The following is an 18,605-nucleotide window of genomic DNA, read 5'->3' on the forward strand; positions in this document are numbered from 1 at the left end:
AATGTTGTGATATGAAGAAAGGAGTCCAGAGCTAGATCATGGAATTCTAGCCCGTAATAAAACATCAAACCCCTGACGAAAGGATCCAGAGCAAGGCCTAGACGTCGGAGGAAGTGGGGGACGAACACGACGTTCTCGTTGGGTTCAAGGGTGGGGATGGCCTGCCCTCGGGGAGGCAGCCGATGCAAAATCTCGGCGGTCAGATATCTGGCCTCCCTCAACTTTTTGATGTCTACTTCCGTGACGGAGGAAGGCATCCATTGGCCTTGAAGGCTAGATCCGGACATGACTGAAGGTTCGGAGCACCTGACCTGAACTTCAGGCGTTTGAGCTTGAGGTGGGGGAAGGATTCGATTGAGCACAGGAGGGAAAAATAAAAGCCTTGTCCCCTTTATAAAGAGGGTGAATATCAAGCGTCCTCTCCGTGTCCGTTTGGACTTGCCTATAATTTAGGAGTCCTAGAAGCGGTTGGGTTACCCACGCCCGTATTGATGAGAATCCCGGAATAAGGGGACACAATCTCTGCTTTAACAAGACGTGCCAAGGAAACCGCCTCGCATGACGCACTGAGGTGGGATAATGAAACGACTCGGATAAAGGCTTGGCCGTGGTGTGTCACACTACGGAATACGTCAGCAGATTAGATTTGTTACTTGGAGGAGGAACCCTCCTTGCAATGCCGAAGATAATCTGCGCGCCGGACTCGTCGTCATTGAATCCTGGTTCAGGGGCTACTAAGGGAGTCTTGGATTAGGGGGTGTCCGGATGGCCAGACTATACCTTCAGCCGGACTCCTGGACTATGAAGATACAAGATTGAAGACTTCGTCCCGTGTCCGAAAGGGACTTTCCTTGGCGTGGAAGGCAAGCTTGGCGATACGGATATGCAGATCTCCTACCATTGTAACCGAATATGTGTAACCCTAACCCTCTCCGGTGTCTATATAAACCGGAGGGTTTTAGTCCGTAGGACAACATACAGAACAACAATCATACCATAGGCTAGCTTCTAGGGTTTAGCCTCTCCGATCTCATGGTAGATCTACTCTTGTACTACCCATATCATCAATATTAATCTAGCAGGACGTAGGGTTTTACCTCCATAGAGAGGGCCCGAACCTGGGTAAAACTTCGTGTCCCTTGCCTCCTATTACCATCCGACCTAGATGCACAGTTTGGGACCCCCTACCCGAGATCCGCCGGTTTTGACACCAACACATGTGTTGGGCAATTACGTATCATTAATTTCATCCTCTCCCAAGCTTGTGCAACATGTTCATGATCAAGTAGCTTAAAATTCATACTATCGTTTCTAAGAGAGATGATCTTAGTGGGAGGAAAATTCTTAGAGATAAAAGCATCTTTGCACTTATTCCACGAATTAATACTATTTTTAGGCAAAGACGAAAACCAAGCTTTAGCACGATCTCTAAGCGAAAAAGGAAATAGCTTCAATTTAACAATACCATTGTCCACATCTTTCATCTTTTGCATATCACACAAATAAATGAAGCTATTTAGATGGGTAGCGACATCTTCACCAGGAAGGCCAGAAAACAGATCTTTCATGACAAGATTCAGCAAGGCAGCATTAATTTTACAAGATTCAGCATCGGTACGAGGAGCAATCAGAGTGCTAATAAAATCATTGTTGTTAGTATTAGTAAAGTCACACAATTTAGTGTTATCTTGAGCCATTGTGACAAGCAAGCAATCCAACACACAAGCAAGCAAGAAACGGGCAAAAAGAGGAAAATAGAGAAAGAGAGGGAGGATAGAGAGAGAGAGAGGGCGAATATTATGGCAAGGGTGAAGTGGGGGAGAGGAAACGAGAGGCAAATGGCAAATAATGTAATGCGGGAGATAAGGGTTTGTGATGGGTACTTGGTATGTTGACTTTTACGTAGACCACCCTGGCAATGGCGCCAGAAATACTTCTTGCTACCTCTTGAGAACTTGCGTTGGTTTTCCCTTGAAGAGGAAAGGGTGGTGCAACAAATAGCATAAGTATTTCCCTCAGTTTTTGAGAACCAAGGTATCAATCCAGTAGGAGGCTACGCGCGAGTCCCTCGCACCTACACAAAACAAATAAATCCTCTCAACTAACGCGATAAGGGGTTGTCAATCCCTACACGGTCACTTACGAGAGTGAGATCTGATAGATATGATAAGATAATATGTTTGGCATTTTTATGATAAACATGAAAGTAAAATAAAAGCAATGAAAATAACTAAGTATTGGAAGATCAATATGATGATGATAGACCCCGGGGCCATAGGTTTCACTAGTGGCTTCTCTCAAGAGCATAGGTATTTTACGGTAGGTGAACAAATTACTGTTGAGCAATTGATAGAATTGAGCATAGTTATGAGAATATCTAGGTATGATCATGTATATAGGCCTCACGTCCAAGACAAGTAGACCGACTCCTGCCTGCATCTACTACTATTACTCCACACATCGACCGCTATCCAGCATGCATCTAGAGTATTAAGTTCAAGAGAACAGGGTAACGCTTTAAGCAAGATGACATGATGTAGAGGGATAAATTCATGGAATATGAAGAAAACCCCATCTTGTTATCTTCGATGGCGACAATACAATACGTTCCTTGCTGCCCCTACTGTCACTAGGAAAGGACACCACAAGATTGAACCCAAAGCTAAGCACTTCTCCGATTGCAAGAAAGATCAATCTAGTAGGCCAAACCAAACTGATAATTCGAAGAGACTTGCAAATATAACCAATCATACATAAAAGAATTCAGAGAAGATTCAAATATTGCTCATAGATAAACTTGATCATAAATCCACAATTCATCGGTCTCAACAAACACACCGCAAAATAAGATTACAGCGAATAGATCTCCACAAGAGAGGGGGAGAACTTTGTATTGAGATCCAAAAAGGGAGAAGAAGCCATTTAGCTAATAACTATGGACCCGTAGGTCTGAGGTAAACTACTCACACTTCATTGGAGAGGCTATGGTGTTGATGTAGAAGCCCTCCATGATCGATGCCCCCTCCGGCGGAGCTCCGGAACAGGCCCCAGGATGGGATCTCGTGGATACAGAAAGTTACGGCGGTGGAATTAGGGTTTTGGCTCCGTATCTGATCGTTTGGGGGTACGTAGGTATATATAGGAGGAAGAAGTATGTTGGCGGAGCAACAGGGGCCCACGAGGGTGGAGAGCGCGCCTGGGGGGGTAGGCGTGCCCCCTACCTCATGGCCTCCCTGTTGGTTGCTTGACGTAGGGTCCAAGTCTCCTGGATCATGTTCGTTGATAAAATCACGTTCCCGAAGGTTTCATTCCGTTTGGACTCCGTTTGATATTCCTTTTCTTCGAAACCCTAAAATAGGCAAAAAAAACAGCAATTCTGGGCTGGGCCTCCGGTTAGTAGGTTGGTCCCAAAAATAATATAAAAGTGTATAATAAATCCCAATAATGTCCAAAACAGTAGATAATATATCATGGAGCAATCAAAAATTATAGATATGTTGGAGACGTATCACGCAACGAACCAGGCAATCAGACTATGTGGCTTTATCACCCTCACTTAGCCATGGGTGTTTGACAATAGAAATGTAGGCGCAACCCCTAGTATTCGTTAGTCCGGACTAGGGTGCTATAGACACCTGATCAGGTGAAGGCCGATCCGTCGCGTAACGCGGAAAAAATTGCCAAAGATTTCTAACCTCTGAAGAGCTGACCGGCTCACGCCGCATCATGACAGGCAGTTTTCGGCTTTCTCTACTGAGGTGCTCATGCGGATAAACTGGGACACAATCGCAGTAGTTCTCCCTCTACTACCCTAGCCGATAGAGCGGAACGTAAGGTAGTAAGCACAGGAGCCGGGCAACCCAACTATTGACCAAATACATGATTCGGATCCGATGCATATAATGCTAAATTCGGGGGCCAAACTATACTGTAAAAGTGTTCGTACTTGTTGCCATGTTATGGAGTACAATAAAGCCCCTAGCGAACTACAACATACCAAAGTGTACGGATGGAATCGATACGAATAGCGAAATAAAATGAAGTAGTAAGCTAGTGCCACATAAGTTGGGCCGCAAACTGTTTCCATTATAATTTTGATTAATACGTCAAAGCGTATTTGTACAAATAGTGCGATAAGCAATAGTGGCTATTTAACATGCCAAGACCAAGGGGGAGCGGCGTACGGGTCGTGAAAACAGGTAGAATGATCGTTAAGAAGAACATCTAAAGATTCCCCCAAACGTTTGTGCTACTTGCCACCTTGGTATACCCGTCCTTTGAAAGGGCCGATTATTAGGCCATCGAGAGGGGCCTGTGGAAAAGAAACCTGAAAAGGATAGAAAGAAAAGTAAAAGTATGTGTGTCCTGGGAAGGTCGAGCCGTATTGTGGACCACAGTATGGTTATACCTCCGTCTCTGCCCATGGTATTTTTAGTGCGTAGTTATGTACGCACGGTACGTATGCCGCCACTTGGTCGAGGCTGAGACGGAGGTCGAATTGCTAGTCTAACTCCTGACGAGCCAGACTGTCATGTTGCGGAGTAGTCCGGACTCGTTTGAAAGTGTCCGGGAGCTTGGCCGCTGAATTAAAGTTCTGCCTTAAAAGGTCGCTCTGTACTTCCGCTGCCAGGGTCGCAATGTGTTCCTCGGTACAGAGGGAGCACTCTGTGTTTCCATTGACTGTTATGATGCCGCGTGGTCCGGGAATCTTAAGCTTGAGATAAGCATAGTGTGACACCACATTGAATCAAGCAAACACGGTTCGTCTGATTAGTGCGTGATAGCCGCTGCGGAAGGGGACGATACCGAAGATTAACTCTTCACTTTGGAAGTTGTCTGGAGATGAAGATGACCTCCGATATGATCGAGCCCGAGCAACGGGCCTCTACACCTGGTATAACTCCTTTGAAGGTAGTTTTGGTGGGCTTGATCCTTGATGGATCGATGCCCATTTTGCGCACTGTATCCTGATAGAGCAGGTTGAGGATGTTGCCACCTTCCATGAGGACTCGTGCAAGGTAGAATCCATCAATTATTGGGTCGAGAACCAGTCTGGCTGAACTGCCATGACGTATACTGGTCGGATGGTCCCTGCGATAAAAGGTGATCAGGCATGACGACCATGGGTTAAATTTTTGGGTGATTAGCTCTATCGCATAGACGTCCCTGAGCGTGCGCTTGCGCTCCCTCTTGGGGATATGGGTAGCATATATCATGTTCACCGTTTTGACCCGAGGGGGAAACTTCTTCTATCCCCCTGTGTTAGGTGGACGGGGCTCCTCGTCCTCATTCACGCTTTGTGACCCCTTCTCCTTGTCTTCGGCATTTAACTTGCCGGCCTGTTTGAAGACCCAACAACTCCGGTCGGTATGATTGGCTGGTTTGTCAAGGGTGCCATGGATCTGACATGGACGATCGAGTATGCGGTCCAGGCTGGAAGGGCCCTAATCATTCCTTTTATATGGATTCTTCCACTGACCGGACTTGGAGCTGCTGAATCCGGCGATGACCGCCACGTCATCAGTACTGTCACCACTATTTCGACGCTTGTGCCTATTGCGTCGGGGCTTGCCGTTGCTATTTCTGGCTTCCGAGGTGCCAGGTTCGCTTGCATTGTTATTGCTGCGGGCTAGCCAGCTATCTTCGCCCGCACAAAAGCGGGACGTGAGTGTCGTAAGGGCCGCCATGGACTTCGGCTTTTCTTGGCGAAGGTGTCGGGCGAGCCATTCGTCGCGGATGCTGTGTTTGAAGGCCGCTAGGGCTTCGGCATCTGGACAGTCGACGATCTGGTTCTTTTTAGTTAAGAACCTAGTCCATAATTTCCTCGCTGACTCTCCGGGCTGTTGGACTATGTGACTTAAGTCATCGGCATCCAGAGGTCTGACGTACATGCCTTGGAAGTTGTCGCGGAAGGCGTCTTCTAGGTCCTCCCAGCTGCCAATAGAGTTTTCAGGCAGGTTATGAAGCCAGGGTCGGGCTGGTCCCTTGAGTTTTCGGGGGAGATATTTGATGGCATGAAGATCATCGGCGCAGGCCATATGAATATGGAGAATAAAGTCTTCACTCCATACCGCGGGGTCTCTGGTTCCATCATATGATTCGATATTCACGAGTTTGAACCCTTCTGGGAATTCATGTTCCATTACTTCATCAATGAAGCAGAGGGGGTGTGCGGCGCCTCTATTGGGCCAGATCATGACGTAGTTCGGATGGAGTCCGTCTGCGGTTTTCGGCCCAGACTTGATTGTGCTTGCCATGTTTGGCTTGATAGCCGTCGTCGCGCGTTGGGGCACGCCCTCGCGACCCGTAGATTGATCTGGCCGGACCTGCTTTATTCTTTAGGTCCTGCCGCAGGCCGTACGTGTATCCCCGAGCTGTTTTATCTCCGCCTTTACAACGAGGTAGATGGGCTGGTGTTCGGCTTGAGTTGTCGTTTTGTCCTGGCCATGTGGTGGTCGATCAGCCGCATTACGTGCTGATGGTATGGGCTCAAGTGCCTCATCATCGAACTGAGGTAGCAATTTACGCTTCGGGTAACTTTTGATTGGGCGCTCGAGGCCGTATTCCTCTGCTGCCAGGACATTAGTCCATCTATCATTGAGCAGATCTTGATCACCTTGAAGCTGCTGCTGCTTCTTTTTAAGGCTCCTTGGAGTGGCTATTAGTCGTTGCTTAAAGCGCTCCTGCTCGAGAGGTTCCTCAGGCACGATAAAGTCTTCGTCACCGAGGCTCACCTCATCCTCGGAGGATGGAAGGTAATTACGGTCCTCCGAGTCTTTGTTTGAAGCCTGTTCATCAGGGCTAACTTGCCCATCCTCCGATCGTCTTGTTCGGTGATTTGCTCGACGGGGTTTTCTTGGCCGTCGGCATCGTCCGGAGTGTTGTTGTCTCTCATGCCGGTGTTGTTGTCTTTGCTGCGGCATGATTTAGAGTGGCGCCGTTGGCGCTTTGGTTGTATGTCGGGAGGTTTATCCTCTACTGGAATTTTCTCATTATCGCAGTCACCCTCCTTGGGTGTATCCACCATGTACACGTCATACGAAGAGGTGGCCGTCCAGTGTTTGGTAAATGGCGGGTTTTTGGCTTGCTCCTCTCTGGCATCGTTGTCCGTACCGTCGATGTCTTTAGAGCCATAATCGAGCATGTCAGTTAAGTTCTCTACTGTGGCGATGAAGTGGGTGGTGGCTGGGACGTAAGATTCCCCGCTCTCAGCCCCTAGTCCGGGCTAGGCGTAGCTTGGACATTGCTCCTCCGTAATTACGAGGGATCACATCATGTCCAGAGCCTCGCTTAAAGGCGAGGTTTTACGAGGGAGAAAAGAATCCGGGGAGTATGGCAGGAAGGGAATTCCTTGGCCGAGCTCACACGGTGCTGACTCCGAGAGTTCGGAGCCAGCATCCGGGGAAGAGTCCAGCTTGGTGATGGTTGGAGGCGTTACTGCTTCCTCCGGCTCTCCCGTACTAGGCCTAGTGGGCACAGATAGTCCGGCGAGTTTAGAAATCCCGTCTTCGGTTCTGGCGAGGCGCTCCGGCTCTAAGGCCAGAGCAGAGGTTGGGGTCATGAATCCTTGGAAGATCAAGTCTCCTCGGATATCTGTGACATAATCCAGGTTTCCAAAACTAATCTGGTGACCTGGGGCGTAGCTGTCGATCTGCTCCAGATGGCCAAGCGAGTTGGCCCGCAGTGCGAAGCCGCCGAATACAAAGATCTGGCCGGGGAGAAAAATATCCCCTAGGGCAGTACCGTTGCGGATGATGGATGGAGCCATCGAACCTTTTGGCGGTGACACAGTGGAACTCTCTATGAAAGCACCAATGTAGGTGTCAAAACCGGCGGATCTCGGGTAGGGGGTCCCGAACTGTGCGTCTAAGGTTGGTCGTAATAGGAGACAGGGGACACGAAGTTTTACCCAGGTTAGGGCCCTCTCGATGGAGGTAATACCCTACGTCCTGGTTGATTGATATTGATGAGTATGGGGGTTACAAGAGTTGATCTACCACGAGATCATAATAGCTAAACCCTAGAAGTCTAGCCTGTCAGTTAATGGCTGCCCCTATGGACTAAACCCTCCGATTTATATAGACACCAGAGGGGACTAGGGTTGTACAAAGTCGGTTACAGAGAAAGTAATCTTCATATCCGAACGCCAGGCTTGCCATCCACGCCAAGGAGAGTCCCATCCGGACACGGGAGAGAGTCTTCTGTCTCGTATCTTCATAGCCCATTAGCCTGGCCCATGTCACACAGGCCGGACGCCTGAGGACCCCTTAATCCTGGACTCCCTCAACTCCCTCAGTAACCCCTGAACTAGTCTTTAATGACGATGTGTTCGGTACTCAGATTGTCTTCGGCATTGCAAGGCGGGTTCCTTCTCTATATATAAAATAGTCTTCTGAACAAGAGAACTATATCCGTCTATGTATCATAGTTACAACCCTCAACCACAAGGGTACAATACTTAATAAGGCAAACTTTTTTGGCGAAACGTCACATCTGGCCTTGCTATTATTTCAAACCGTTTTTTGGCCTCCTGCTTCGCGTTTCGAGGTGTAGCCTCTATTGACACGTCTTCTCAAAGCAGAGATCGTGCCCCCTTATTGCGGGATTTTCATCAATATAGGTTTGGGTAATCCAATCGTGCCATACACATGACCCCTTGGGAATAGGCGAGTGTTTAGGCTGGTGGGGGGGCGCTTGATATTCACTGCCTATATAAGCGGGTAAAGATCCATCCTTTTTGCCCCACGCCTTTCTTCTTCCCCAGCCCCTCCATCCTCGAGCTCCAGCGCCCAAGGTTCGATCTTTTCCGTAGCCACCAAACACTCCAGCCATGTCTGGATCCGGCTCTAAAGGCAAGTGGGTGGCCTCCTCCGTGATGGAGAAGGACATCAAGGAGCTCTGGGAGGCGGGGTACCTAAGTGAGAACATTGTGCACATGATCCCCGCCAAGAAGCAGGTCATCCCCAACCCGGAGCCCGGGGAAAGGGTGGTATTTATCCCCCATTTCCTCCGCGGACTTGGATTTCCACTTCACCCCTTTCTCCGCGGTCTCATGTTCTACTACGAGCTAGATTTCCATGATCTAGGCCCAAACTCCTTCCTCCACATCTCGGCGTTCATCGGCGTGTGTGAAGCGCTCCTCCGCATCCCCCCACTTCGGCTTGTGGCCTAATGTCTTCAACGTAAAGCCTAAGGTGGTTCACTGGCAGCATGCAGACTGCGGAGGCACCATGGTGAGCAAGCTCCCCAATGTCACCTGGCCCAAGGGGCCCTTGTGGAAACTGTCAATATATGGCAACAAGAGTAGTTCTACAACACCGAACCCCGCGGCGCCAACTGGGCAGCCACTCCTGAGTTTAGATCCGGACCCCCGATGCGGCTCGCATCGTGGATCAACAAGGGTCTGGACTGGGGGTCGACCAACGAGGTGTTGACGCTGCAAAAGTGCATCAAAAACATGATAGTAAAGAACACCAGTCTCGCTGACGTGATCTAGGAGATGTTACTCCGTCGGACCCTTCCTTGCCAACGTTGTCCTCTCCACATGTGGGAGTTCAATCCGGAAGGGCCACGGACCCTGCAGCGATTCTTCGGCACGACGCACAAAGCAATCTGGAAGCTGCTTTTCAAGGCCCAGAAGTCGTGGCCGGAGACGACCAACGACATCGGCCTCGACTTCGCTCACCCACGCTCCCCGGTAAGTATTTTGATCTCCGAACATAACTTAGTTCGCAACTCATAGGGGTATGCTGAGAATTCCATCCTTTGATCAGGGCTGGACAAAGAAGGCGGACCGGATCAAGTGTCCGGCTCCGCTACCAGAAAACCCAGCTGACCCTCTGCTAGCGAGGATGCTGGTCCCGGTGCCATACCAGACACCGGAGAAGAAGGCCAAGAAGAAGGGCAAGGAGGCCAAAGGTGGCCTTTGCCGTAAAGGTAATTCAGAAGTTGTGTCCAGAGATACCGAAGCCCCCTCCTCCCACGAGGGAGATGAATATGAAGAGGAGGAGGAGGAAGAGAGCAATTCTCCCCTCAAGGAGAAGAAGAAGAGGGCGGCCTTCGCTAACCTAGAGGCGGAGGTGTACAAATGGGGGAAGATATCCCTCTCGGATGGCTCGGACTCGTATGCTGAAGTCATCCCCCAGTGGCGCCCCAAGGCGAAGCCCCTGGCCAAACCGTAAGTATTCAAAGGTACTATACATATATCAGGACTTTTACAAATTGTAGGATAACATATCATTTATCTATTTCAGTCTGGCCCGTGATCTCCCCCAACAATCATCGTCTTTGGGGAACTCTTTGGCGCCGGAGATGGTCGAGAGCGAAACGCCTCCGCGAGCCTCTCCGCCACATGCCGTGGATGACACCGAGGTGTTATCCCAAAGGACCTCTCCGGGTCAGGGAGGAGCACGGAAGGACACCAAGACGGCACCAGAGGGTAATACCTTGGCTGCCGAGAACATGGGGGGCACAACCCCCATGGAGACTGACGACGGGGGGCCGGACGAGTCTTTGGAGGCGGAATGGGCATGAGAACCTTTGGATATTGTGTTCGAAGTGCCGCGGCGACGAAGGCCACCCTGGGTCTTTTTGGCCTCCTTCTCGGCCGTATTCTTCGGCACCTTGTAAGGCGCCGGGACCAGCATGTTCGTCAGAAGTGGGCTCCTACTTCTATGACAAAAAATCATGACAGAAAATGGGCTTTTCGTCCTGGGCGGGCCGGAGACGCAGCTGCATGACATTCTTTGGGCCGTCCATGACGGAAAAAACCGTGGTAGAAGCGTGGGGGAGGAAAATTTCGGGGAGTTCCCGGTTACGGTGGGAGGTTGGGGGCCGAGCGATGCACGTTTCTCTCGTACATGTATGCGCGTATGTGCGAGGCGTTGGCTCTAACTGAACCCGAGCAAGGCGTTGGTCTCTAACTGAACCCAAGTGATTGCACTGCAGGCTACGCGTTACTGAACCCGAGCGATCATTCGATGGCTGTTAACTGAACCCGATCGAGCGATTCCTTGGCTACTGCTGCTAACTGAAGCCGATCGATGGGATGAACAGTGAGCGTTGCGGGGGGGTTTGGATGAACAGTGAGCAGTGGCGTTGCCTCTGGATGAATAGGACCCCGTGGTGTGGTGGAGCGCTAGATGAACAGTAGACGATGGAGGGGTGCCCGTGGAGGGGTGGATGAACAGGACCCCGTGGTGTGGAGGGCAGGATGAACAGTAGACGGTGGATGGGGTGCCCGTGGAGGGGTGGTTGAACAGCACCCCATGGTGTGGAGGGCTGGATGAACAGTAGACGGTGGAGGGGTGGTTGAACAGTAGCTGGTGGAGTAGCGCGCGGTGGAGGCTGGATGAACAGGAGCCCGTGGAGGCTGGAGGAGGTCGACGGTGGATGAACAGTGGCTCGTGGAGGCTGGAGGGGGTCGACAGTGGAGATGAACAGTATCTCGTGGAGTCCCGTTTTGCGGTATGCCACAGCCCTCCCGATGAACAGGACCCCCGTTTCGACCGTAGCGCTCCAACACAAGTCCGTTTCCTCCGTTTTGCGGTACGCCACACCCCTCCCGATCAACAGGACCCCCGTTTCGACCGTAGGAGGTCCGTTTCCTTCGTTTTGCGGTACGCCACACCCCTCCCGATCAGCAGGACCCCCATTTCAACCGTAGGAGGTCCGTTTCCTTCGTTGTGCGGTACGCTAGGCCTCGTTTCCATCGCCTCTTCCATCCAAGCCATCCCGATGAACACGACCACGCATTCTGTTGCCTCCCCATGAACACGACGACGACGTTGTTTCTCCGTTCCGACCCAGCCATGTACACGAGCCCTCGCCGTACGTATGCGCGAGTAGGCGTTCGGGACCCCGCCCGTATGTACACATACGTGGCCGTATTTTCTTTCTTGCACCCTGGCTGCGTCTTCTACGACACGTGCGCACCTCTACATCCACCAGTATATATGTACGTACACGTTCGCGACCAGAATGACAACGCCACGTACGCTTCGACCAGGTGGGTCCCGACTGTCAGACACTTCCTTGCCTGCGAAGATGTAGCTGGTGGGTCCCAGCAGTTAGGGGGCAAAATGTTTTTTTGCCCGGACGCACTTCCTTGCGTGCGAAGATGTAGCTGGTGGGTCCCAGCAGTTAGGGGGCAAAATGTTTTTTGCCCGGACGCACTTCCTTGCGTGCGAAGATGTAGCTGGTGGGTCCCAGCAGTCGGGGGGCTGGTGGGTCCCAGCAGACAGGGGGGCGAATCGTTTTGGTTTTTTTGCCCGGACGCACTTCCTTGCGTGCGAAGATGTAGCTGGTGGGTCCCAGCAGTTAGGGGGATGAATCGTTTTTTTGCCCGGACGCACTACCTTGCGTGCGAAGGTGTAGCTGGTGGGTCCCAGCAGTCAGGGGGGAAACGTTGTTTTTGCGAAATACGGTGGCCCGTCCGGTGGGTCCCTGCTGTCAGGTGGAGGAATCATTATTTTCCACGTAATAAGGAGGTACTTCCTTGCTGCCGCCGTGGACCCAGCTGTCAGCCTCTCCACGTACATTCCACGTCCGATGGAAGTCGTTCCTTGACCACGTTGACCACGCCGCGCCGAGAGCACCAGGGCAGTGGACGACGGCGAGGCCTAGGAAGGGGACGACACGGAGGCAGGGAAGACTCGGCAATTGTTTCCCATGCGGAGGGGAGTACGACTGTACGAGGGTTTACTGGTTCGTCTGCCATCGCCGGAGAATAACAGCAGGTGTGGGTGAGTAGAGGGATGGCTAGGCTAGTGATGGGAGTACGGTCGGGCGGTGAGGCCTGCGCGGCAGCACAGCCGGCCGCGAGGAGGAGGGAGCAGGCAGTCCCTCCGGTTCTTGTTTGAGCGGCTGGAGCAGGAAGAGCAGAGATTGAAGAAGCACGACGGCCGTTGGATGGACATCCAACAGTCAGTGCTTGTGCGTCAACCTTTTTTTAGGAAAGCCTCAAATCTGTGGAAAACAGCATACATCCCATCTGCCATTATTTCTAATAATTTACAGCCCATTTGCTAATTCTTAAGGTTTTTTTTGGAGCCCATATTATTTTTGTTAGCATTGCAGCCCATATTGTGGCAACGGTTAAAAAATTATACGAAATTTTGCATACTCTACATTCGTCCCTTGTTTTCTCTGTGTTTCGCACACTGGACATTGTGTGGGCATTTTTACTGTGCATCATATGAAGATGTGCGATGCATGAATGTTGATCAGCATGTTGTTAACTGGCTGGTAGTTCCATTTTCGACCATGAATAAAACTTCCAACATAATGTTAACCCTGTTTGAAAAGGCCGTGTTAATATAAATGCTCTGCCTCTGAAAGTTGCAGTTTCTTATCTGAAACTGAACTTGCAGTTTCTAATCTGAAACTGAAACTTGCAGTTTCTTCTCTGAGAATCACATTGTCTGCACTTTTATACTCCTATGAAACTACATTTTTTAAGTGCTAAAAATAGATCTCTAGAATTCATAAAATACTTCATATGCTCAATACTGCAAATCTGAAATTCCAAAGACATTCATATCTGGAAGTACTCTCAAAATACACAACACAAAACACAATTCACAACCTGCAAATACTGACAACCCCAAGCTCCTCCTGACAATTCACAACTTGCCCGACTATTGGGCTGAGGGGGGCAGCCCCCTCCTATTCCTCAGCGGCAGACAGCCGCCACGTGAGACGATGTGAACGGCGAGGGAGACGATGGCGGGGAAGCATCGTCGGGCCAACTGCTTTTCTCCTCTTGCAGTTGGGTTTGGTCGACGAAGACTCCACCGGCTCGCTCTGGCAGGACACCCTCACACACGGCACCCTGTAGATGCTCGATCCTTTAATCTCTGGTGGATGCTCCATCTGGGATCGATACTCCCACCCCTGCTCCCTCACGGTCGGATTCGGTGAATCTGTTTGCTCCATGGCCCACAGGAGCAGCTCTATGTACTCCGACGCGACTCCCTCCGGGAGTATCGCCGCCATTTCGCTCTGTTGCAGATATTTGGCCATGGATGTCGCCATCGCCGCTAGTTGGTCCTTGTTGTCAAACCAAGACTGTATCTCGAACATCCTAGCTAGCTTCACAGGGTCATTGTCTGCGATCCTCACGTATCAGTTGTACTCCTCCATCGATCTACTTCTCCACAGCACCTTCACTCGCCGGCGGTGGTTTTTGAATGGAAGAGGAGAGGAGCAGCGCTGGTTTTGGATTAGAATGGGAGAGGAGCGACGCTGGTTTTGGACTGGAACAGGAGACGAGGGCGGTGGTTTTGAAATGGAAGAGGAGAGGAGCGGCGCTGCATTTAAATTGGGAGACTAGTTAATGTGGGGTCACTTTCTTAATTGAAGGGTAAATTGATTTTTATTTTGATCTAGTCAGAGCGCGCCAGCCCTCTCGTCCAATCCTAAATCGCTGCCGCACGCTCCTCTCCCTCTTCTCCATTGCAAAACCACCTCCTCTCCTCTCCATCATCTCCATTCCAAAACCACCGTCTCGCCTCTCCCTCTTCTCTATTGCAAGACCACCGTGTCTCCTCCATTTTCTAGACGCTTTGCTCCATGGCGCGGGCGCAATCCATGGATACAAAATTAGTATACTGTATACTATTTAAAAGTCGAGGGCGGGGCTTTTCCTGCGCGGTAGGCGGCGGGGCAGTTTCGCCTAGTCGGTTCGACAGAGACGCGAGAAGACGAGGGAGTAGGCTGCTGCAAACGTAGGGCTGTGTGATTTGACAGCGAGTTATTGCTGGACAGGTGGAGCCCCGTGATTTGACTTGCCATTATCATTTTAACTGCGGCGCTACGACCGGCGTGAGTCTCCCAGATTCCTAACCACCTCCATACAGGTGCCTCTCCCAATGCTCCACCATGTAGTAGAGGCTGGCTCTTGCATGAGAGCCCACTTCTCCACTTTTTCCTTGCCTCTCTTTCCCCCACATATGCAAAAATGCCATGTAAAGCGCACTATTGTACTTACTTTTACTTGCTCTTGCAGGTGCTTAAGCTTGCCACATAGGCATAAAGTCTGATGTGGCAAGTTAATTAAGAAGAGATAGACTAGTTTGGTGACCCAAGGAAGAAACGGTGCTAAGCGCGTGTACCTAGGTGAAAATACAATTTTGAGTCTATAGCTAATTAAATGAAGCAAACTTAGCAACACCATTTCATTGGAAGAGGTCACTCCTTGGCAAATGCAATAAATACACGTGCTTACTAGCACCGTTTCTTCCTTCAGTACGAAGAAAGAGATAGAGAGGAGTAACAAAAAATACACTTATACCCAACCTTGTTGTAGTATGAGTGACTAAGTGATGACTATGTATGACATGCCAACATCAGATAGCCTAACGCACCGTGTTAAATCTCCAAGGGCGCGACCGCGCGAGCGACGCGACGATCGTGGTAGGCGCGACCATGATACGGGCTGCTGGCAGCCCTTGGATCTAAGATCAAACAGTCACATGCTAAGTTGTTGAAAATTTGTAGAATAACCCTCTAGGATAGGATATTCACCCATTGGTCTAGAATCACGCCATGCAACCGTTTGATCTCAGATTCAAGGGCTCTCGGAAGCCCGTATCATGGGAGAATGGAAAGCCACTACACTGCCGTTCACACGCTGGCAGTTCGCTCCTACTCGTCCCTGCATGTCCTTCAATACTACGGCGGTTCGCTCCTAGTCATCCCGTCCATTCACATTACGGCAATTCCACTAATCCTAACCCTCCTCCCAAATCCATGGCGTCCCAAATCTCCATGATCGGCGGTGAGTACAAGGTTAGAACCATCACCGGCGATGAGTTCGACGTCATCTACACCCGTTCTTCCGTGACGGTGAAAGGATGCCTTTCTCGTTTCAGACGCATGTTCGAAAACTCAGATGATGAGTGGGTCGCTGGGCTAGATGTTGAGTACACCACAGTCCTGGGACGAGAGAAGGATCTAAAGGACGAAGAGAGGAAGATGCCCGCCGTTATCGAGGTTTGCGTGCATGACTTATGCTTGGTCTACCACATATGCCATGCCGACGTTGAGTGCCAGGATTTTAAGGACTTCCTCGGGAGCAACCTAGTCAAATTCGTTACTGTAGACTTTGGTAACGACAAAGAAATCCTGGGTCAGATAGGCCTTGTTGTAGGCAACCCCTTCGACCTCCAGAAGAATCGGCTGGTGCCCTCTCGTCAGCCTTCGATGCTGACCCTGGCAGGAGGCATGGTTCATCCTTCGTACGGTAAACTGGTGAAACCTCCATACACGTTTCATCGTCATGCATGGCAGCGGAATGTACTAGATATAGACCACATCCAGTACGCTGCAATGGATGGCTACCTTTGCTTCAATATCTACAAGGGTTGGATGAAGAGCAACAGCCAAGTGTGCGGTTCAAGCAAAGAAGTATCGGCCAAGAGGAAGAGGGACAAGGACGAAGTCGAGGACGTGGACGAGGACTCCGAGTAAGGTGGCAGTGTCGTTGCTCATGGTGGTTCTAATGCAGTGTCTACCGGAACAGTTGCAAAGTTTAATTTCAGGTGTGCTTAATTTAAATTGAGGGGTGTGTTGTGCTGAGCCCCCAGTAGAACTATGTTATGTTTCTTCTCGTTACTTTAACTCTTCAGTACGTACATAGTAGTATTTCTTACATTTCATCTTTTAGTTGGTATAGTACTACCACTCGTTTCTTCACATTATATACGTACAATATATATGGCCAACATCATATAGCCAGCAGTTTAGTTGTCAAAGAATTTCAGGGTGCTTAGTTTTGTCAAAGAATTCCAGGATGCTTAGAGCGTGCTTGGATCCAAGGGACTTATTTTAGTCTGACTAAAAATAGTCTCTTTAAGAGGCTAAAGTTCCAAGCACCCCTGACTAAAGAGGGGCTAAAACTAGTCTTGAGACTAAAATTTTTTAGTCAGGGGTACCCTACTAAAATGTGGATTAGTCCTCTCTCTACTCATTTAACTCCTCTCCTTTAACACAGGCGAGTTCTGGATTGGAGGGTTTGGAGGATAATAAATGCTCATTAACTTGATTTTAGCCTTTTTAGTATTTGGATCCAAGCATGGGTGAGGCTAGCATGTTTTAGTCCTACTACTTTTAGTCATGGGACTGAAACGTATCCAAGCACCCTCTTAGTTTTATTTGAGGGGTGGGTTGTGTTGGACACCATTATTGTGACTAGCCTTTTTAATACTACTATATGCATAATTTGGCGACGAGCGCTCTCTATATGTACCACCTTTTTTTAATTTCAAGTTTTGCTCCATGGCGCAATCCATCGATACTACTGCTGTACAAAAGTATACATTTTTTAAAAGGCTAGAGGGCGGGGCATTCTAGCTTGGTCAGTTTCACGAGAGGCGAGGGCCTTTGTGATTTGACGGCTCATTACTGCTAGAAGGCGGGGCCTTGTGATTTGACTGCTCGTATAAATGCACCGATGACCTGATCGAGGAGGAGCAAAGAACTGTGCGGTATACTCAAGTTTTCCACTAGAGTAGTACTGCGACGGAGGAGCACGAAACATGGCAGCCTAGTGCCATATGGCGATAAAAAATGATCTAATTTGCTAGTCATCTCATTGTTAGCATTGTTCTATTCATTCCCTCAAAAAAAACATTGCTCTATTCATGCCTCGCAGAGAACGTGACACGTGCGGCGAAACACCCGAAGCAAAAGATGAAACACAGGAGCAAAAGAAGAAGGAAGATTATCACCCCAAATGATCTAATTCGCCGCGGAGTCGTAACTGCATCTTCATCGCCTGCATGACCTCCATCTCCTTGCGCGTCTCCTCCGCCATCTTCATCATTGTGTCCATGACGTGGCATTTCTCAACGCGAGCCTTCATCATCTGTTCGACGGCCATATTACGTACCTTGACAGCAGTCGGGTGCTCGATGTGGAGTTTCGCCAACTCTTCCTTCTGTTCCATGGCGAGGGCCTGCAGCATCTTCATCGAGGAACTACTATTCTCATGCAGCTTCTTCCAGCCGTTGTTCTTCTCCTTCAATAGGTCGATCTCGTGGCAGAGCTTCGCATTGTCCTCCCGAAGTCGCAGGATTTCGCCGGTCGCCTTCTTCTTCGAGGCAATGCTCTTCTTCAGCAGCATCACCAAGCCGGCGGTCAACTCCCCCTGCTGATTGAGCTCAACGGGCATGTCGTCGAGGCTCTCCTTCAGCAACTCCATCAAGCCTTGAATGAACTCCTTCTGCTTATGGAGCTGATCGGGCATGCCGTCGAGGGATAACGACTCCAGCTCCGCCGGCTCGGCATGTTCACCTCCGCGGCTAGGGCGCTCCTGGGAGCCATCGCTTGCCCATGAGAGATCTTTCGAGGTCTCTGTGTGGCGGCGGGCCCTCTCTTTTTTTTCTGCAGCCTTGGTTGCCGCTCCCTTGTTACGAGTAGTTCTCGACCTAGAGCTCCGCTCACCGGCCATGGCAACGACGGATGAAGAAGAAGCACTTATGAGGAGGAAAGGTAGAGTGATTTTCGGTTAGGTAGTTCCCCTTTTTATAACCTAAGTACTAGCACTAGTACTAATACCTGCATAGTGGGAACACGTTCAGGTTTGGTACGTACTACTAGTAGGT

The 18,605-nt window shown here is 50.0% G+C and overlaps 1 protein-coding gene across 1 annotated transcript in view; it reads left to right on the forward strand.

Annotated features, from left to right (window-relative positions):
- Window positions 1–9,851: 9,851 nt before the first annotated feature.
- LOC147980501 (uncharacterized) overlaps window positions 9,852–18,605 on the forward strand; it is a 39,755-nt gene continuing 31,001 nt past the window's right edge. Inside the window, exon 1 of the mRNA XM_087515638.1 lies at window positions 9,852–10,177. Within this exon, the coding sequence (XP_087371764.1) occupies window positions 9,852–10,177 (326 nt within the window). The remainder of the gene's footprint in view (window positions 10,178–18,605) is intronic.

This window comes from Triticum urartu, chromosome 3A (genome assembly GCF_056163025.1).
Source record: "Triticum urartu cultivar PI428250 chromosome 3A, HENAU_Tu73, whole genome shotgun sequence".
In the NCBI taxonomy this organism is placed as follows: Eukaryota; Viridiplantae; Streptophyta; class Magnoliopsida; order Poales; family Poaceae; genus Triticum; species Triticum urartu.